The sequence below is a fragment of the Dioscorea cayenensis genome, chromosome 2 (genome assembly GCF_009730915.1).
Source record: "Dioscorea cayenensis subsp. rotundata cultivar TDr96_F1 chromosome 2, TDr96_F1_v2_PseudoChromosome.rev07_lg8_w22 25.fasta, whole genome shotgun sequence".
Taxonomy (NCBI): domain Eukaryota; kingdom Viridiplantae; phylum Streptophyta; class Magnoliopsida; order Dioscoreales; family Dioscoreaceae; genus Dioscorea; species Dioscorea cayenensis.
In genome coordinates, this window is record NC_052472.1 from 23,353,547 (window position 1) to 23,375,827 (window position 22,281).

The 22,281-nt window shown below is 36.5% G+C and overlaps 3 protein-coding genes across 3 annotated transcripts; 2 read left to right on the forward strand and 1 right to left on the reverse strand.

Moving 5' to 3' along the window:
- The first annotated feature begins 1,974 nt into the window (after window positions 1-1,974).
- Window positions 1,975-5,834, forward strand: LOC120276367 (double-stranded RNA-binding protein 6-like). The gene is made up of 3 exons (XM_039283095.1): window positions 1,975-2,514; window positions 4,137-4,356; window positions 4,599-5,834. The coding sequence occupies exons 1-3, from the start codon at window positions 2,269-2,271 to the stop codon at window positions 5,390-5,392; spliced, it is 1,260 nt and encodes a 419-aa protein (XP_039139029.1). The 5' UTR covers window positions 1,975-2,268; the 3' UTR covers window positions 5,393-5,834.
- A 40-nt stretch (window positions 5,835-5,874) lies between these two features.
- On the reverse strand, window positions 5,875-7,621 carry LOC120276377 (CASP-like protein 5A1). The gene is made up of 3 exons (XM_039283106.1): window positions 7,019-7,621; window positions 6,522-6,654; window positions 5,875-6,367 (listed from the first exon to the last, which is right to left on the reverse strand). The coding sequence occupies exons 1-3, from the start codon at window positions 7,222-7,224 to the stop codon at window positions 6,176-6,178; spliced, it is 531 nt and encodes a 176-aa protein (XP_039139040.1). The 5' UTR covers window positions 7,225-7,621; the 3' UTR covers window positions 5,875-6,175.
- Window positions 7,622-8,157: 536 nt separating this feature from the next.
- LOC120276358 (serine/threonine-protein phosphatase 6 regulatory subunit 3-like) lies at window positions 8,158-21,279 on the forward strand. Its single transcript, XM_039283087.1, has 19 exons — window positions 8,158-8,408; window positions 12,688-12,791; window positions 13,510-13,596; window positions 13,687-13,762; window positions 13,876-13,950; window positions 14,059-14,112; window positions 15,348-15,407; window positions 15,775-15,888; window positions 16,349-16,443; window positions 16,530-16,732; window positions 17,065-17,162; window positions 17,452-17,555; window positions 17,640-17,805; window positions 17,914-18,036; window positions 18,957-19,036; window positions 19,258-19,396; window positions 19,496-19,525; window positions 20,093-20,163; window positions 20,357-21,279. The coding sequence occupies exons 1-19, from the start codon at window positions 8,370-8,372 to the stop codon at window positions 21,021-21,023; spliced, it is 2,385 nt and encodes a 794-aa protein (XP_039139021.1). The 5' UTR covers window positions 8,158-8,369; the 3' UTR covers window positions 21,024-21,279.
- Window positions 21,280-22,281: the final 1,002 nt, after the last annotated feature.

Here is a 22,281-nt window from a genome sequence, read left to right on the forward strand (position 1 = left end):
ATGGTCCGCTTAATCTGCGTTTATTTTTGACCAGTAAAAGCAATACTTCTCTTAGTTTGGAGAGACTAATTAGGCCGTGTTCTAGTTGAGGTGAAAGTATGCATATATATATATATATATATAAAATTTTTTAAGAAAGCACCGTTGTAACTATTAAAATGTATAAAGTTTTGATAAAGTATTTAAAAATTCTTAGAATTATATGGCATTTTTTACTTGTTTTTAAGTATCACAAAAATACATTTAAATCCTTAATATTCTTTAACTGTTTTTTTTATATCTAAACTGTCAGTTTTTATCTATTTTTTACTATTATCTTCTATAGCTGTTATTTGTATCTACTTTCACTATATATATATATATATATATATTATAAAGTGGATAAACTAAGAAGCAGCACAAACATGAATTTTACTTTTTTTTTTTATAAAATCATGATTTATTCAGTTATATATATATATATATATATAGATCTTTTCCTGTTCCACTAGTATATTAGAGAATATTACATATGTTTATTTCAGTAAAAAAAACTCCACTTTTTATGCAACTGCTAATATCGTTAATGTTAATCATCGTTACTGTAATGGTTTGTGAAAAAAAAAAAAGCAATTATTGGAATCCAGATTGTTGGAAAGCATGAGGAAAATCTAAGCGCTGGTTGAGTCCTGTTTTGGTAGCAAGTCATGAGCCGCCAGACAAACCAACAAACAAACCCCAACAAAATCAAATCCCATTCTTTGAATCTTTAGCAACAGCAACAACAGAACCAACAGCAAGAATGATAGAACAAACATTCTGGACTCCTCATCAGGAGCCTGATTTTCTCCATTTTCATACCAAATTATTGCCTCAATCTGCCACCCAAAATATGCTGTTTTTGGGGGTGACTTGTATTATTAAAAAAAAAATTATTTTATTATTATTATTTTAATAAAATGTGACAAACAATATTAATAAAAAAGATACACTCATAAGATAACATGTGGGCATGTTTTAAGTCCGAATTCATAATCAAGGACACGCTACCACCATTATATCTAGGGAATTCGAATTCGAGACATTTAAATGCCTCATGTTTATGTTTTTTTTTTCTTCAGTGGGACGATATAAATGGACTATTAACTTAAAAATAAAAAATATTAATGGGCTATTTAACCATTGAACACTTAAAAAAATAAAAATAAAATAGCAATAAAATCACAAATTTTATTGTTTTATTTATCACATATTGTTACTTTGTGTTTTAGACTTTTAGTTGGAAAACTACATTATTTAAACTTTTCACCTCGCATACCATCTCCTATATTCGTATTTTGTTTTATTGATGAAATAACTATTTATCAATTTATTTATAAAATCAAAAATAACAATTTATCAATTATCAATAATTTTTTGGTTAAATGAAAAATAAATGAGTTAAAACTTTATATATGTCAGGATACAAATGATTTGAGAAATTAATATGATTTATTCATATTTTACCATTAAAAAAAATAAAATTGAAACATATTACTATATAATTGAGTCCATATATCAATGATTAATCTACGGTTATTATGGGTACAATTCACTATTGAGTTTGTTCTATTTGCTTAGACATATCCCATCATTAAACTCGGAAAAGTTCATTCAATCCACCTGTTGCTTGTCTCCAATATACAACAACTTTACAAAGTGGAATTACACCGAGGAGAGCCAGTCAAACATGAATTTCTGTCCTGAAATTTCCAAATAAAAACAATAATAGTAATAATGAAGTAACAAAGATGGTCATTTTCTTTGGTCTAAGAGAAATCATTTCAAATTTGCAAGTGGGAGGAGAGATATTTCCAAATCTCTTCTCATTAATTAATCAAACTAAGATAATAAATGAAACCAACTATATCATAAATAAAAACCAATGAATAATAATAATAATAATAATAATAATAAAATTTATACAATTATTATATTTATTACTCCCTCTTCCCAGATCTCTCCGCCTTCCCCAGACCAGACCCGCCCACAGAACCCAACCCAATAGACACACTGACTCGAGGAAACAAGCGAAGACCTCCTCCTCCTCCTCCTGCTCCTCTTTCTCCATAAACAAGAGAATTATATATATATATATATATATATATATATATAAAGATAGAAAAAAAAAATAAATAAATAAAAAATATATATATATATTAGCCCAAAACCCCAGAAGCCCTCGGAGACTCCGTCGATCAGCCGGGGAGTTGGGATCTGAGTACCGACGGACGGTGAGAGTCGGAGAAGATGTACAAGAACCAGCTGCAAGAGCTGGCGCAGCGTAGCTGCTTCAACTTGCCGTCCTACACCTGTATCAGAGAAGGCCCAGACCATGCGCCGCGCTTCAAGGCCACGGTGAACTTCAATGGTGAGGTTTTCGAGAGTCCCGGCTTCTGCACCACGCTCCGTCAGGCCGAGCACTCTGCCGCCGAGATCGCTCTCAATGCCCTATCCTCCCGTGGCCCCTCGCACTCCCTTGCCGCCCGCATCTTGGTACTCCATTATTCTTTTTCTCTTTTCTCTTTTTTTTTTTCGTGGAATCGTGGATCGCCATCTTTTGAGCTAAGAAATTGGCTGAGAGGAAGATGATAATGAAAAATGAGGGGATTCCTGATTCCCATTTGATCCATAAAATATTCTGTTTACCACATTGAGTATCTCATCTTCGAGTTAGGGCTTAGTGTTGGATATTCTTTTTGGTTGAATGAATCACTCCACTGGTTCTCCTCCTCTCTGATTTGATTTATCTTGATAAAAAAGTGGTAAAGAAAAAGTCAAATTTGGGGGAAAAAATTCCAAGTTTTTAAACACTTATCCAGACATGCTGTGCAAAATATTTTTCTCATTTTTGTTTTTGTGAAAAAAAGGATGGGTTCAAGGACGAGTTAAAGTTAAGGTTTTAGCATATCCTTATTTTACAAAGCATCTGTATGTATAAATTTATTTAAGGTTTTAGAAATTTATCTGGGAATTTGCCCTGGTTCTAGTTCCTTTGAAATTCATTATTTGGAATTCACAATTGAAAGCTGAGAGCTTTGCTTTCTCCCTCATTAGTTTTAATTGCAAGGCGCGTTGGTTTTGTTTTTGTGTTGACTAGTGGGGATGATGGAGAGTCTGGTGGGTGGTTGTAATGCGGAGAGACACAAGACCTAATCTGCCATCTGGTCAAACATTGTGCATCCATTTCACACCAGAAAATTGGAATTTATTAAGCCAGGACTTTGGAATCCTGTTCGTAATGAGTTGAGTTATTGTCGAATTATAATATAAAATAATTCTATAATTGACTGAAGCAATCGTTTGGAAAAACTGATTGATGAAGGTGACCCTTTTTTGTCCGGATAGTTTTATTGTGATTTTCTAAATTGTGTTTGGTGAATTCACCAGTAGGATTCTGATTCTCTTTTATTTAACATCACTTGCTGCAATGGGTTTTGTTATGATGGAGCATACAGACTATTTTTTCTCCGTTCTCAGCCTCCTTGTTGTTCTCTCCACATGTTAACCAGGTCTTGATATGGGTGTATCCATGTGTTCATTCCAACTAAGGGTGAATATGGGTTTTCATTGAATGCGCATTCCATGGGATGCTAAATTAAGTCTATGGTGTTTGACTGCAAGCACTTTCCCATGCTATGGTTTTATCTTCTTGGATGGGTTTTATTGCTTAAGTTTGGATTTTGAATGGGAAAAAAAAAAGAAAATTAGAAGTTGTGGTTTATATTCCTCTATATGCTTAACCTGTTTTGTGTTTTGATTTTTACTTCATATTATCATGCTAAAATTGATTTACATGTTTGGATTTTGAAATGAACCTATTCATCCTTGGTAAGTGAATGAACTTATCCTACACTCAAAGGAAGAAGTTCTATTTCAGGTTTCTGTTAGTTAAGTAGAGGAATTACAATTGCAGGCTCTAGCTTGCGGCCCTTGAGAATCTTAACACCTGTTTTACTAATATCAAGCAAAGTTTTCTCTGGGCACCATTTACATGAATAAATTGAATGGCTGAGCAAAGGAATAAAATGATTAGATCTAGTTGCATAAACTCTTTAACTTTCAAGACTGCATTTGTGAGTTTGTAAAAACTTACATTGATGGATCCTTGTCAACAGGATGAAACAGGTGTTTACAAGAACCTTTTACAGGAAATTGCACAGAGGGTTGGAGCACCATTACCTTCATACACAACCTACAGATCTGGTCTTGGACACCTGCCAGTATTCACAGGCATAGTCGAACTTGCTGGGATCACCTTCAAAGGTGAGCCAGCTAAGAGTAAGAAGCAGGCAGAGAAGAATGCAGCCATGGCAGCATGGTCTTCCTTGAAGCAATGTGAGTTGAATCCTTATTAGTTTTTCACATATTTTTCCAAGATATCATTCTTATTGTGTAAACTAGTAGTTTGTGCATATTAGATTGATGACTTCAATTTTTACCTGGAGGGACTTTTATTTGGGAACCAAAAGGAAAAGGGTTATGCGTCTTATAATCTGGATGCATTTCTAGTATTTTTGCCAATTTTGAGCATGCCAAGTCTATCCATTTAAATTTTGGTTGTTTGATCTTATTGCCAGTGGCACGCGAAGCAGCAAGCTCATCAGTGGAGCCAGAGAATAACGATGAGCAGGAGCAGATCACCATAGCCCGAGCTCTACTGAACTACCGGCTTAAGGAAAAGATGGCTATGGCAAATGACCCCAACGCCACAACATTACCCATGAAGTTCATGATGCAGCCGGATAAAAAGCCATCATCCATCCAGCCACCTCCGACTGAATCAAAGATCCTATCCCTTATTCGACCAAAATCAGCTCAAAGAATCCGGCCCACCTCTCCAGTATCATCTCATAATGCCGTTTGGCCCTTGGTGTCGCAACCTGATATTCGTGGGAGTCGGCCACACAAATTCCCTGCGGCTGGAGCGGCTCCTTACATCCCTGTGCAGCACCTCAGAAGACCTTACCATGCCATGGCTCCCCCAGTGACTATTAGGACTGCAGTACCAGTTTACTCAGCACCACCACTCCCACCACCAGCCAGGCATCAACTTAGGCCTGTTGTGACCCCTCCAGTGAGAATGGCTTCACCTGTTCGCATTAGGCCGATTGTGCCAGTTTTTGCCGCTCCACCTCAATCTCCGGCTGTGATTCCAGCTCAGGTAAAGGAGCCTCTACCTCAATCTCCAGCTGTGATTCCAGCTCAAATAAAGGAGTCTCTACCTCAACTTTCTCCTGAGGTAACTCCAACAATCAAGGTGCAGAGGGCAACTCGAACTCCAACCCTCAAGGATGAGAAGAACATGAACAATGAACTTGACGAAATGCACAGATCTGCGGTAATGCAATGTGTGAAGGAACTTGCAATATAGATGGCATCTTGAGTTCAAGGATCCTTGAGAAGGCATCCATGTCTGTTTTATTTTCTTCACCTTCGGCACCAGTCTATTCCGGTTGGTTGGGGTTGAGGTGGTTTTTTTTTTGGTCTCAGCTATATGGAATTTGAGTAGGCTACAATTGTTCCAGTATCTTAGCTTTGATTCATAGAAGTAAAATTGCAGCGGTAGGCAATTCAAATGAATGCAGATATCCGGCATCTAGGAGTTATTTTTGCTTATTTGGCTTAAAGATATGGAAATGGGATATATTTTTTTTTCCTTCAGCTTTAGGCAATTGTGTGGCTATGTTCGTGTATGACCTAATGCAGGTTCTAGGAGGAAAACAGTCCAGTGTAGATATATGTTAACAGTTGGGCTGCCTTTTCTCTACTTCTTATCCCTGTTCATCAAGAAATAATAATCCATGTTTGATGTTTTATGATGTGTTAATACAAGTGACTGCATCACCAGATATATATCGAGAAAACCTCTACATACATAGGGGTGATGGTTTTATTGCTGTTAAATTAAAGCACATGTTGAACATGAATAACTCAAGACAAGAACTCAGTTTTGCCTCAGGCTCAAGTTTGGCGCAAGCAGCCCCCAATAAACTTAGAATATTGAGTAATTAAACTATATATATGAACAAGTCGTTCTTTCTTTCCTAATTTAGAGTAACAAATATGAAGCTATAGACTATAAAGACGGAAATTTCATAGGAGTCACTCAGTGATGAGTGCAAGACTAGGGTGGCTCGGGTGTATGATGTTTGCTTCACTTTGTTGCCAATGACCAGAAGTTCAAGAAGAAAGAAGGGGATATAGCAAACCAGCTGAGAAAGGCCATGCCAGTTGCAGTCTCAAAACGGATGCACTGACTCACCTTGCAATTATCCAGATCATTGCCAAGCAGGACTGTGATCCCTGCTGATGCACAGGCTGCTGCAAATGTGAGTGTGCAAGTAATCTACAAAAAGAGAAAGAATGTCATACTCATACTGATTCCTAATGGTAACACGTTAACGTGTCTGATTAGAACTGAAGAGATGTTGCAAATCCGTTCATCAGAAATACTTTTAAAAAGTGTGTTGTTTAATTAAATATTCAGCGAAATCACTTACCCCATCACCAATGGTAAACAAACAAAGAACTCGGGAATTTCGCAAACAGCGCTTGACCAGAAGGGCATAGATATCCAGCAAAGCTAATGCAAGACTCCATAAACTTTGCAAGCCAGCTGCTGCCACAAGGTAGCTGCTCCGAATAAAGATAAGACTTAAGCTTGCTACCAAACATAATTATTCAATTCAATGTTTCAAGTATATATATATATATATATATAAGCTGAGGAGTAGTAAGCACTAATCCTTCATTAATCCTATTTGTTTGTCTTGTGATGCTGGGATTTTGAACTAGGGATATATAATATACATATAAGAATGCTGTTGTCGAAAACAAGTTTGTAAAATTTAAGTAGGTAGTGAGTTATGTAGGTACTCAAAATCCCCTGTAAAGTTTTTGTTCTTAAATTTTTAACTAAAAATCCAACAAAGAACCCAGCTTTAGTTATCATGATCAATCATCAATAAAAGAAAAAAGAAACAATTTTAGGTCTCACCGGAAGGCGGTGGCAGAGGAGAAGTCATCGGTGGAGGCCATAACGCAGAGAGCAGCGGCCGCAAAGATGAACTGGCAAAGCCGAAGGGCGAGACCACCAGTAGTCCCTCCCATGCCCTGCACGTCCTTCATCCGCACCCTCCGGGGGTTCTCCGTCGCCTCCGGTGGGTATTCGATCGGGTGCACCGCCGGTCGGCTGGCCAACATCTCCCTGACCAGACCCTTAGATCATAATAGATCATAGATAGATAGATAGAGAAGCTCTTGGGACAAATTTGGCAGGAAAAAAAGGTTGAAGCATTAGTGGTCCTGGTTGCAGGGATTCGCCTTTGGAGCTTTTTGGAAAAGGATTGATTGAAACATCAATGGTGGAAGTCGATCGTGGTGCCGCTGCTGCTGCTGATGTAGTGGGAAAGATGAGACTTTTTTAGTGCTGTTGAAAAGGATGAACCCCTTTCTTTGAAGACGATAGGACGACAACAGCCAAATGGAGCCTTCTTCCCAAATATGTATCCCTTCCCTTCCCTAGTTCCCTTCCATTTCCATTGCAAAAGAATCAATTGACTGCTTTTGTTTTTGTTGTGGTTAGTACTAGTACATGATCTTGACTACTGTTTATGATTTTTTTTTAAAAGAAGAATTTTGAGTTGCTTTATTTTGATTGTGTGGTTGTATTCTCTATTCAGTGCAAGAAGCGCTTGAGGAAAAGAAAAGAAAAGAAAAGAAAAGAAAAAAAAACAATGATGTTATTTGGAATTTTTCTTTTCAATTTGCTTATTATCCATGTGAGATAAAAATAGTTCTATCCATTTTCTCAAGAGTTTCCTAAAGTGTATGTTATAATTTATTATTAATATAAATATATATCTTGGTGTTCTTGTTAATTAGAAGAATTTTTTTTTTCTTTTTCAGAGTTGATGATATTTTCCGTTTTGTTTGTTTGGTTGGACCACGTCGCTCAATGCAAAGCCCCTTCACAATGCAAATGCATCGTTTTTGTCTCTGTGATTTTTACGTAACAGCCACAAGGCACCGAGGACTTATATGCAAAACATGGTGGCATATTTCGTAATTTACTATGTTTTATTTGGACCTTTTCGTAAATGATCACTCCATCTCTTTCGAAAAGAATTAAAAATACTCTACCCCTTTTCTCCCTCCCTCTCTTCATCATCGCTCCCCAAATCTAGGGTTTCCGACTCTCTCGCTCCCGCTCTTCCCCTTTTTCTTCTCCTTCTACTAGGGTTGCTCTTCTTCCCCAATTTGATTCAATCTGTTCCATTATCGGTGGTCAGATCGCGCTGCTGGATTTCTTGGAGCTCTCCACCCCAGCGAAACCACCAGCTCTTGAGATGTTCTGGCGCATCCCCAACTTCGCCGCTTCTTCTCCAGTGAGTCAACGGAGATTACTTCTCCTCGGTTTCGAACCCTATTCGTTCTTTTTATTTGCCGTAGGAATTGGATTTGTGATTCTTTATTTGGTCTAAAAAAATGGATTAAGTGTTCTTGCTTTTTATTTCCTATTTTTGGTTCGTATTGTGATCTTTTTGGTGTTTTAATTAGTGTTCTTTGAGAAATCAAGGGATGTAAATTTCTTGATGCCTTTGAGAGGCAGTCCAGATTAGTTCTTCAGTGTTTGTAGCGACTTGTTGTCTTATAATTCTGTCGATATTTTCATTTTTCATTTTTCCTTTTTTTATGACGTCTGATGGTCTTCGAAATCTGTGAAATTTACCGAATTATGGTTCTTGGAAACAAAGAAGGATTTCAATGGTGGGTTTCTTATCTAGTCGGTTGTACATGGTGTTGCCGTACTGAGTGCAGATTTGCATCTTCTCATTGACCTATTGTTGTGAGACTGATGAATGAGAAATTCCTATTCTAGAGAATGGTACCAATCAGGGTTAAGAAGTACTCTTTAGTAGATGGTTGTTCCACTATTTCTTTTACATAAATCAGTTTGCTTATCATTAAGTTTATAAATATCTTCTATTATTTTGGTTGTCGTGGTGAAGGTCAACTCATCTTAAAGATTGTCCTCTCATTAATTGTACTGGTATTTTTGCATAGAAGTTGTTTCTGATTGGAAACAAGCCCTTCATATGCACCCTGTTTTTTTAATGTATGGTTGGGTTTGTTTTTATTTGAATGTGCAATCCATTAGTCTCATGCCTTCACAGTTAAAATGAAATCTCTCAAAATCTCCCTTTTTGGGTGAGGGGTGTTATAATCTTTAAAAGTCATACTTGTGTGATCTTTACATCATTAACATCTAATTAGATGCTTATCAAATGTAGTATGGAATTCCATCTTGCTTTTAGGATTTGATCTAGTTTGTTCAATACTTTAAGCAAATTTCAGCATGAAATAATGGATATTAACTTTTTAAGAATGATATTGGTCATAATAAATGGAATTAAAGTTGCTAAGATGGACAATTGATGTCATCAAAGTTTCAGGGCAGTGACACTAGGCGGAAGCTCATAATGTTTGTAAAGTATAGCTTGAAGGGGTTTTTGGAATAATATATGAAATGCTTGGAAGGGTCAATTTGAAAGAGTCTTTGTGGTCCCTTGATGTCTGGCATATCGGTAACTATGTACATTTTGCATAAATCTTTTATGTGTTGCCAGGTTAGCCATTTATGGTAAATGAAAGTGGCTGGTTTCTGCCATTGTAATGCATGGTGAAATAAATTGCTTAAATATTAGAGCATATTTAATCTGGTTATTACCCCTTTGTAATGTGGTTTACGAGTGATTGTTTGCAATTTTTGACTTTGAACTAAGATTACTGGGGTAAAATATAGCGGGAACTACCTTGAAATCATTTTCTATGTGTGATGGTAAGGATTTATTGAATGGCATGGGCATGACATGGTGGTCCTTATTCTGTTGGTAGCAGAGGCAATTATGGATTTGTGTTTTAATCAAAATGCAATGTTTTTACTTATACGTTCTCAAAATGGACAGAGCATGCGCCAGCATAATTTTTTTTTTACCAGATCAAAATAAACTGGATCCCCTTTCCATTGATAGAGTAATGACAAACGTGTGCAAGATCTTCTTTCGTTTAAAAGAAAAAACTGATGGAAACAAGCATAATATTGTTGTAGTTTATTTATGATTCCATCACAAATACTTAATTCTTACCATTTACCTCTTTTCTTTTGTATAGAGATTAGAAATGTAAGTGCGGATTTGATGTGCTAATGTGTTCGTCTCTGAGATAAACATTCAACCCTAAGGGCATTTGTAGCAATTCTGCTCTTCAATTTCCTATATTTGTTTGTGACATTTCTATTTGAGGTCTCTGCCATTGCCTTGGTTTGAATGTTGCACCATAAACTAGTCTAGCTGGCTTGGCATCGTCCAAAATGATTGGTCTTGTAACAAATATATGTTTATGGATTTATTGACTTGATTTACATCTAGTTGGGTTTGCCCCACACCTTATCGTAAGTTGGGTTTCATAAGTTCTTATAATATGCCTTTCCCAATTTATGGAATCTTCGGAACTGATCTATAAGACTGGAATTTGGGCTGAATGTGGTCTGAGCTGGTCCACGGTCCATATGAGCCCAAATCTGGCCTGTATAGTGACCTACTTCTATTATGCCCATGTTCTAAGAGGAAGGTTGTGTTAATTTGATATGGTTTTGTCAAGATTTGAGTGAATGTGCACATTTACTATTGGTCTAATTCTTTTGGCAAGTGCATCATGGAGCCGTGAAAACATCCTTTTCGAATGAATGACAAGTAATTTTAAATCCTAATTATATAGGTCGAACATAGGAGAATTAGTATTTGATATATTATTTTCTCATTACTTGTTTGGTTTAGTTGAAGTTAATCGTGATTTGTGAGGGCCTTAGCCGGTATTCGATGAGTGAGAAACATGCCTTTAGATGTTGTAACAGTAGCACCTAAAGTACTGATTTCTGGCCACCACAAACTGACAGCCATTGTTTGTCTTATCTTGAGCTTTTCCACCACTTTGCTGAGCTCATCTCTATCTCATCGTGCATCAGCTAAGGTTATTTGCAGGGCTTCAAGGTAGCGCATCAGTTCAAGTTCTAGGGCATGGGGTGGATATTGGTAAGTGCCTCTCAAATTCTTAGTCGAGAATCGAACTCAAAATCCAATAATGAAAATATGGTAAGCATGTCTCCTTTTGCTTTGAGATTATACTATGTATCCTCTTGATCTATGTTCTATACCGATGGTTTCCATCACTTTGAGCTAGATCAAACTAGGGAATTTCATTGTCTGCAGCATGCAGATTTTCTTCAATTGAGATCCAAGAGTAGTCCTTTGAGGTGAAAGTGATTATGGTTGGAAAAGTTCAATGCCTTTTTTTTTGCGAAGTTCGTCCAAGTTAATTGGGGGTTTTTTTTATTTGACTTTAAAGGCGACGTTTAGGATGATGCAAAAAGTTAGCATCAATATCCGTGCAAATTAAATACAAGCAATTACTACACTAAAGCAAATATAAGGAGATGGACTGTTTGCTTGTGTTTGAGGCTGTCTCAGAGTCTAGGCACCTTAAATTAGGATTTCTATTTAGGATGTATGTTTTAAATCCCATTGCCAGAAAATCAATCTGCATTGCCTGAAATTACTCAATGATTTGAATGTTACACCTGTCAAGGGTTCCTTCTCTCAGTGATAACAAATTATCATTACTGTTATTCATTCATCGATATGTGGTGAGTTTTTAGAATCAATTTTTTTCTTTTGCAATCATTTCCATGAATGTTTAGTAATTTTTTTTTTGGGCTTTAGTATTTTTGATCTAGATGGGTAATTTTGACCTTTTATCTAGTCCTTTTTAAAGATTTGCCCACGTTTTGTTTTGTTACTCGAAATTTTCGGCTTGAAGTGCGGTGGTTGACATCTCAGCAGGCTTTAAAAGTTATGTTAATTTGATTGTTCAGCTCTCTGTTCTAAACTTGTTTCCTAGTTTGTAGACATATAGACTGGTCCTCTATAGCTTTTTCTGAGTCCTTTTAAATGAAGTTGTCTTGTAAATTTTATGAGCTTCTGTTACATCCCAAATCACAGTTATGTTCTTAGCTACTGACATTTTACTAAAATATTGTATTCTTCTTTCTTTTTTGTTTGTGTTTGCAAAATATGCCATTTATGAAATGTCATTGACATGAAATTGGGAATTAAGTGCTAATTTGAATTATTTGCCATGCATGAAAATATACGGTATTCTTTGCCCATATTGCACTGGGTGTTACTGTTTGCGTGGTGCACCTCAATTTATAGTCTCTCTGAACTCATTTTAAATGCTGATTTTTGAAAAACAATTCAGTTATGTAGAAACCACATCCAACCATTTAGCCTCCAAATTTTGTTCTGCTTTGTGTGAGCTGTGCTTTAGGTAGGCACTTGTTCTTGCATGAATGAACTATTAGTAATAGTTAGCTAGTATCCTTCCAGACAGTCTCCATGCATTTTCAGTCACCCTAGTATATTTATTTTAATTTATTTTTTATTTTTTGGATTTTCTATTTATATTGCCAACAAATACTTGCTTAATTTGTTACTATTTAGATGCATTTTATGATGACAGAAGGGATTTTGCCAGAAGAATGTAATGTCCCGATGTGTATCTACTGTCCTATGGCTAACTTATCTCATTTGATTATTCTTTTCATAGGTGGAGAATATTCTGGACAAGGAAACTTTCACTTTGGAAGAACTTCTAGATGAAGAAGATATAATCCAAGAATGCAAAGCTCTAAATACCCGTCTTATAAATTTGTAAGTCAAGTTTTGGTTTGAATCACATACTTAACTGTGTAGCAACAGGTGGCAAGGGGGATTTAAAGAGGAGTGATAAATTTTATTATCTGATCAACGACCGAAACATGGATGATTTGTTTTAAATTATCTGCTACTGCATATGATGTTTCAGATTCACAAACAATTTTGAACCATCTTCTACTGAGTTCCGCACTAGATGCACTTTAGCCATCCAATTAGTTTGGTGTGTATTAGTTCAATATAATGTGTGTTGCCTGCTTCAATCCTAAATTAATTCATGAAAAGTTCTCATACTGAAACAGGTCTTTTTTTTTTTTGTGCCTCTAATGCATACCAGGTAAGCATTTTCTTGATAAGTAATGTGCACTATGATGTTGTTTACATTATGTAGGAGTACTTCAACCTATAATACTGACTTTGCCTAACTACTCTGAGTGGCCCATCTGTGGCCTTACCTAGCTTAGTAAGATACCATATGATTCCAAAAGGCACCTGATAATTTTGTTAATATGCATTTGACATATGATCCAGCAATTTGCTGCTTTGTGCAGAATTTGTTTGTGATGGTTGAGGAAGTCTTTTTGGCTTAGTAAGGGACCAAAGAATCAAAGATCCTACTTTTCTTGTTATCAAAAGTTGTGTGAATATTATTGAATTTTACGTGTTTTGTTTATTTGAATCTTAAAAATGGCTTTGTCTTTGTTCGTGTACTCAGCCTCAGAGATAGAACTCAGGTAGCACAGTTACTTCAGTACATCATTGAAGATGCTCCTGAAGATGCTGAAAACAGGAGAATTTTCAAGTATGCCAAATTATCTTTCTCTTGTCCTAGAAACTAGTAGAGCAATATATTTTTATAAATCTCGTTTTGTTTCTATGACTTGGTATACAGGTTTCCCTTCATTGCCTGCGAGATTTTTACTTGTGAAATTGATGTGATTCTCAAGTCCTTGGTAGAGGATGAGGAGGTAACTGATTTTCACTTTACGATTTTCATGCATCATGTGCTGGTCCCTTATACATCACCTTAAATGTATTTGTAAAAACATAAGAACCATGCTTTACCCTTTTGTTTTTTCAGCTGATGGACATGCTTTTCTCCTTTTTGGAACCTAATCGTCCTCATAGTTCCTTGTTGGCTGGGTACTTTAGCAAGGTTTGCTGGCATTATAATCCTGGTCCTTATATTTATGTTCTGGAGTTGATCCATTGGTCTCATCCATTTGTTGAATGTGTTAATTAAGGCGTTTGCGTTGCTGTGCAGGTTGTCATTTGCCTGATGTTACGGAAGACAATGTCACTCATGAATTATGTTCAAGTAAGTTGATGAACCACCTGGTTTAGGGGGAAACTGAATTAAGGTTAGGCTAACAGTGTGCTACTTAAATTCTGCTGGAAGTGTGCTTGGGCATAATTTACTTGTTTTGCACCACCCTCTTTGGTTTATTGATCTGATGCAATAAACCTCGTGATTTACAGTAGAGTGCCAATTCACAATCCAGTTGCATTTACATTAGCTACTCTGACCTGGTAGATAATGCGCAGCTAAGAATTTAAGGGTGTTTGGTTAGAAGGATTTGAGGACCTTTTTCGGGGTAGGGATTTTGCCATCCTTAGCTAAATGTTTGGAGGAAGGTAAAAGTAGATAGGCATGAGCCTTATGCCCAAAGTAGGGAAGCAACTCATCCTATCAATATGTTGGGATGAGCCTCATCTTTGTGCGTTTATCCTTACCCACCTTTCAAGGTTTAACTCTTGACCTTTGGCTCTCCTTATCCATCAAACAAAATGTGAAAGGTTAAATCCATATTCCCAAATCACTCATACCAAACACCAACTCACATTCCACCGCGTCTCCAAATCTCCACTCCTATGTATCCTCATTAAAGAGATAGCCAAATGGGAACTTTCCTCACTCACTGTTAGACAGTTTTAACATTTGTTACTAAAAGTTTTCTTGAATGTATACTTAAGTAGACATTGAAACTTAAATGATAAGCAGTTATATTTGGTCAATGTGAGCAGCTCCTCGGACACTTTATTTACTACCTCCGTTCTAATTTTTTGGATAGTTTGTTTATTCTAATTAAGTCACTTGTCTCCCTTATTATGACATAGAAAGATGTTTGTTATATGCACTCATAAAAATATACATAATAGCGTTTTTCTCTTCAATTGTACATTATGTTTTCTCTTTTCTTTCTATAGATGTCTTAAATATGTAGTGAATAATATCACAGTACTCAGAATTACTCTTTGTTCGAATAGATTGCATAGGGCATTGCTTCCGCATAATTTTTTGGTGTAGTGTAATTGTATATAATTTGAAATTGACACAGGCATCCTTTTCTTGTAACAAATGGATTTTGATTTTTTTGTTTTGCATGGGAAAGCAATTTAGGGTATTATTCTCCTTCTCCAGTTATATAGAAACGCAAGCTCCTGTCATAACTTAATTATAGTTTGCATCCAAGAGATATCTAAATTGATGACTACAACAATGTGGAATGTGATTATATTTTTTGTTAATGCATTCACTTATGGTCCTTTCAGAACCGTGAAGGTATATTCCGCCGGCTGGTTGATCTGATAGGCATTACATCTATCATGGAGGTTAGTATTTCACTCGATAGTGGTTCAATTTTCTGGGTTGATAAATTTTTCTCCACTATCGATTTAGTATTGTAAGTTGTCAAATAGGCAACTTGGTCTTTAACACTTAACACATCCTTTTTATTTATTTATCTGTTTAAACAAGTTGATAAATGTGAGCATACTATTTCTTTGTAGTTATATTGAAATATTTAACAGGCTCTTTGTAGTTGTACTATCTCTTTGTTTTTCTTTTTATTAATTGGAAAATCAGTATATAGTTTATTTTATGATCATTGTGGCCATGCTGAAATTCACGTTTCCTTTGATTTTCTAAATATTATGCCTACTAATGAAAGAGTGACACATGCTTTTTTCCTTTGAACAGGTTTTGGTTCGTCTTGTTAATGCAGATAACATGTATCCAAATTATATGGATGTCATGCAATGGCTAGCTGATAGTGATCTTCTAGAGATGGTTGTCGATAAGCTGAACCCATCTGTAAGCTCGTAAACTACTTGCTAGTAAAAGTTCCTTTCCCCCTCTTTTCCCAAGTAGCATTTTCATTACCTTTTTCGCATATAGTTCTAGTCCATTCCATCGTGATAAATTTTTCGTAAGACCAATTTTGTTAATTGCCAACCTCTTCCTTTCTTTGAAGTTAGAAAAAGATTTCCACGGTGATTGCACTCATGCTATGCTTCATTATTTTTTTAAGTTACAGTGAATTTATTGGTATAAGATGCTTTTTCATCTTTTCACTTAGAATTCTAGTCCTTTCCATTTTGTTAAGTTTTGCTTGATTTTAATTTCGTGAAATCTTAATGTGTTATTGTATTTCTGTGATGTCAGAAATAAATTTATTCCAAGTCTGGGTGTTGTTATAATCTACTACTGTGATCGCACTCATGTGCATCTGCTCTTAATGTTAACTATTCGAATTTTCTAATGGAATTATCAGATGTCGCCTGAAGTTCATGCTAACACTGCAGAGGTGCTATGGGCAATTATTCGAAATGCGCCTTCGGCGTTAGCCAGCAAACTTACCAGCCCTTGGTTTGTTAATTTACTATCTTCCAAAATTTTTTAATGGGCTGATCAGATGGCTTGACAATTTAATCACGTGTTTTTGCTTTGTGCAGCTTTATCGCAAAGATATTTAGCCATGGCCTGGAAGATCCACTTTCTAAATCAGCTCTTGTTCATGCACTTTCTGTGTGCATCTCTTTCTTGGATCCAAAAAGAGCATCTCCAACTGTAACTCATTCAATTAGAAGTCAACATGTATATGAACAATGTACTGATGTAAATGCTGAGACTGTTAGCGCCATGCTGACTAAGTTGGGTGAGTTTGAAAATTGTAGGTTAGGCTAGTTTCCATGCTTGGATTACCTGCAAATAGGATCGGCTGCTTGCTTGATGATTAAGTATTTCTTGAAGTCCTTTTTGACAACTCTAAACTCTAAATAGTTCTAATTTTAGATGTCGGATGTAAAAGGTTGAGATATTTGATAAGTTAATGAAATGCTTTCCATGCTACACTATGTATGTTACTAGTCTACTGTTTCTAATTTAATGAAAACATGATGAACTTAAGCTTGATTTGCTTAGCTCTGGAGTTTAAAGATTTTTAGTGCAGTTTTAAGTGCTAATTGCTCTTCAACTATTCTTTTCCAGGTGACTTACTTAAAATTTTGAATGTATCATGTGAGGAGAATATCCTTCCCACTACCTATGGTGAATTACGACCTCCATTTGGGAAGCATCGTTTAAAAGTATGTATGTATAGAGTGTTGTACTTTTGCCTCACAAGTAGAAGTATATCCATCTCACACTCTATTTTCCTCAAAAAAATAAAGTCTTGTTATATGAAGTGTCCATTTTCTTTGGAGTGTTGAAGATAATGAAACTCATTTCCATTCAGTGATCAGTCTTAGCTATATTAGTATAGCATCTCTGAATGAAAGTGTGTTCAATTTCAACTCTTAGAAAGAACTTGGTATTTCATTGTATTGCTTTCTCCCCGATTGCTTCTTGGTGTAATTTCTGAAATTAACTTTTTAGATCGTGGAGTTTGTATCTGTGTTGCTGGGAACTGGTGATCAACGTGCTGAAAATCAATTAATCAGCTGCAGTGCCATCCAAAGAATCCTAGATCTCTTTTTTGAGTAAGCTTTCTGGTGTTTAGTTTGACACAATTTTGCAACTGTTAAAAATTTGCATCTTTACTAAACTGTTACTGATGATTGTAGTTACCCATTTAATAACGCATTGCACCATCATGTGGAGAGTATAATAGTTTCATGCCTTGAGAGCAAGAATGCTGCCATAGTTGATCATCTGTTTCGTGACTGCAATTTGGTTCAGAAATTCCTAGAGGCAGACAAAAATCCTGTTCTTTGCTGTGATGCAAATGTGGTGAGTATATATTCTTCATTTAGTTCATGCAATTTCTAGTGCTGTTCTAGGCTATGGAACTGCTAGATGTTGGATTGTATTTGATGTAATTGTCTTTTGACACAACAGCTGACATCGCCTACTGCCTCTAGGCAGCCACCTCGAGCTGGCTACATTGGACACATCACACGGATAGCTAATAAGATTGTTCAATTAAGCAATAATAATGAGCATATCTGGGCATACCTAAAGGTAACAATAACTTGTATATACATATTACTTTGATCCTTCACTTGATTCCTATTATGTTTTGGATCCCAATTAGTTGGGTTTGGCTGAATGCATCTTTTCCTTCCATAATTTTCTAGCAAAGTTGCCGTGAATAAAATGTTACTTCCAATTTTAAGCATGGAATGTCAAGGGTATGCAGAATTGCCAGAAGTAGAAAATAAGTATGCATGTGGTGCTGCTTTAAAGAGATGAAAATGTAATAAGCAAAAGACCATGCACTATGATTTTCTAGAGAATGCTTGTAAGCAGAAAAATCTATTAGCTGAGGAAAAAGTAAGACTGGTCATAGTATTAATTTTGCACTCATATCACGTTTGGCAAAACAAAACTTTTGAAGCATTTTAAATCTGCTGCTTCTAGTGCGATTGCAATTCCAATTTCTGCTCTAGAACTACGGGCATTGTTTTTTTGGCATAAAACTGGTATTGCAACTGGTGTCTGCATCTGCCTTGTCATTGCTCAGGTATTGCCATAATTTTGTCAACATTGGATCCTAAAGATGGAAACATCAATCCAAATTCTATGAAGTTGAGTCCGATTGGTTGTCCTTGGTGCATGTTATTGTCACTCAAGTTTAGATTTACCATCTAGTAAAATTTTGTTTAGCATCTGATTTAGTTGCAAGGTATTTACTTCAGTAAACTCTTGTTTATTTTAATTGTAAGAAACATTTGTGCAAATTTAAGATATGGTATAGGTGTGAATAATGCCTTTTGAGATTGCTTCGTGTTGCAAAGTGTTTTCAAGACAAACATTGATTTTTCTAAGTGTGTGTGCGTGTGTGTGTGTGTGTATATGTATATATGAGTTTGATGTGGATATTCTCTATGCTAAGAATGAGCATGAGAAATTTTTTTGGGTTTTTTTTTTATGGTTTTCAGGACGACAGTGAATGGATGAATTGGCAAAATGTTCTTTCTGAGCGGAATGCTGTGGAAAATGTTTATAAATGGGCTTGTGGGTATGTATTATTCAATTATGATGTTCCTTTTAAATAATGGTGTCTGAACAATGTCTTTCTCAAAGTGAATCTATCCATCGAAAGATTATTTCTTTCTTTCTTTCTTGATAGCATTTATTCAAACACTATTTACTTTCTTCATACCATTATTTATGTGCTAAGTTTACTTTTGATTAAGTTTGTCTTCTGATATCTTAAGTGATTCTAAATTTTCTTTGCAGTCGCCCGACTGCCATGCAAGACAGAAGGGACAATGACGAAGATGAAATCTATGATAGAGACTATGATGTGACAGCCTTGGCAAATAATTTAAGCCAGGCATTTAGATATTGTGTCTATGAAAATGATGATACAAACGAGGTAAAGTAGGCATATGCCCTTCCTTTGTTAATTATAAGCTTATAATTTTATGCTCTACCAAAAAATTATTTTCAGATGGTGTTGTTTATCTGATCTCAGGTACACGGATCAAATGATCAAGATGATGAGGTGAATATTTACATTGTGAAATTTATGAATCATGAGCTATATAGCCAATTTTTATAAACACCGTTTACCCATCTTTTTGGTTGTCTAGGGCATCATGCAAAAAATAGCTCAGAATATGCAGTTCACTATGAACCAAAATGCACTCATTAGTGTGTTTCCATTCATTTGTTCTCCTGCTCACTTGTAAACATACAATTTGGTTGCAGACATGCATGTTGCTGTATCTAACTGAAGCATTATATGTAACGCTAATCCTAGATTCATCGTGCTTGACATGCTATTTTGATTATTTTAACTTTCTGATTTAGTAGTTCTTCACTTGCTATGGATTCTAAATTTATGTGTAAACAATTCAAACTAGGTTGCTGGAAAGATCAAAACTACAAAATTCATGATAGGCTTCCGTTTTTATCTTTTCTCATTAAATTATATGGTTTCATCTTTTATGAGAATGCATGTTATTGCTCTTTTGGAATCATCCTCAATTATATTTGTTTATTCTTGTTGTGTGATTTTGGAAAAGTTTCTTGATAGAACTGGAATGCTTCAACTTTTCAAAACTTACAGGATGAATACTTTGATGATGATTCTGCTGAAGTTGTCATTTCTTCTTTGAGGCTTGGAGATGATCAAGAGAGGTACTGTTGTTTCTTGACTAGCATCATCCATGCTTAGTATTACACTCCCACTTCCTGTCTTTTTTCTTAGCAGTAGATTAATGGTGAAATTTATTTTTTAATCTTACAAATTATGACACTAGTGTATGGTATCTCTACATGTTACCACTGGTTTCTCATTCAATCCTTCTTGATTTGTCTTTTGAGTGATCAGGTGTCTTTTTACAAATTCCAATTGGTTTGCGTTCCAAGATGAGAAGATTTCTGAGGAACCTGTGAGCACTTCTGCACTTGACAGGTTGGAAGAGATTGATCTTAATGGAACTGAAAGCCACAACAGTAGTAAAGGAGAGGTGCTAATGAGTGGCAATGGCTTGCCTAGCCTTCCAAGCATGAATGGGTTGACATGTCCTGATGTCCCAGGGGCAGGTGCTCCTGTTGACTTGGAACCTTTTCAATTTGAGACAAGAGGCAATGATGATCTATTCAATGATGCCAATGTGCCTGACTGGGTTGGATGGTGTGGGCCATCAGATATTCTTGTGGATGGGCCTACTGAAGATTGTTCTTTTCCAGCAGATACTGTAGTTTCTGTTACCAACGGAAGTCCTATGAGCATTTCTGAGTCCAGTGCGGAAGGGGAAACTGGTGAGCCAGATGCTTTGTTATTTGAAGATGATGCTGAATTTGTAGGTGTTGAAATGGAAGGAACAGTAAGGATAGATGAACATGTAATAGAAGGTGGTATTAACGGAACTGCAGCAACCAACAGCCGTTCACAGCTACCTGAGTTGCGAAAAAATGAAGCTGCTGGAATAATGGAATTCAATGATCTGAACCGTTGGAGGGTGGAACCTGAGGTTGGTGTGGTTCAGGAGTAATGGCTTGCATGTACCTGTAACCTTGGCAACTGGTATGAACAGGCAAGTATCTGAACTCCAGTGGTATATCTGGCAGCAGGTGTACATGTACTGTATCATATGATCGTTTAGTTTTATGTTTTTTTGTGTTCCTGATGTGGTATGAATGTCATCTCAATTTGGTTCTCATTGATGCAGCTATCTATTATTATCAACATCCGGTGGAAACTTTGATCTTGATGTGTTACCAAATTTTTGTTAATCCTTTTTTTATGTTCGTCTTTCTGTATGCTAGTATCTGATGTTTATAATGGTGTTTGTCTGAACTCAACCCTTTTAGTTCTATAATTTATTATTAGAATATCGGCCCGTTTCATTCTGATAATGCTTTCTTCGTTGAAGGCTTAATGGTTGTGTTTGGTTGTTATCCTGGCTGTTCGACCACAATGAAGTGCTGCAACGGCACGCTGTTAGACCACTAATGGACCCTGGGCTGGAAAATGCCTATTACGGTCAGAAATGGGCTTTTGCTTTGTCTTAAATGGGCTTTCATTGGCGTTTGTTGGGCAACAAATTGGCCTTCGGTGGGCCTTAAATGGTTTCTGTTCGGTCACAAATGGGCCTTCTATAGGGTTTTTATGCGTCGTAAATAGGCCATAAATGGGATTTTTGTTGGGCCATAAATGGGCATTTAATGGACTTTCTGTTGGGCCGTTGGTGGGCCTGAAATGGGCTGTTCGTGGGCTGCTAATGGGCCGTTAATGGGTATTTTGTTGGGCAGTAAACGGGCCTTTAATGGGTCGTAAATGGGCCTTTAGTGGGCTTCCTATTGGGCCGTTAATGGGCTGTTGATGGCCTTAACTGGGCTTTCTGTTGGGCCGTTAATGGGCCTTTAGTGGCTTTATGTTAGGCCGTTAGTGGGCTTTATGTTAGGCCGTTAATGGGCTGTTGATGGCCTTAACTGGCCTTCTTGATGTGCCGTAAATGGGCTTTTTGTTGGGCCCCAAATGGGTAGTTAATGGGTATCTGTTGGGCTGCAAATGGGTTGTTTGTTGGGCTGCATATGGGCTTTAGTTGGGCGGAAATTGGCTTTTACCAGGCTTTCAATGGGTCTGTTGGGCCACAAATGGACTTTTTATTGGGCACAACGAAATGTTATCAATTGTTGGGCCATCAAATGGACTGAAAGCACCAGTGCTTAGTCCACTATTGTTGGGCCGATGGGGAACTTACCACCATCCTGATCACCTTGGACATGGAAATACACATCTGGTACGTA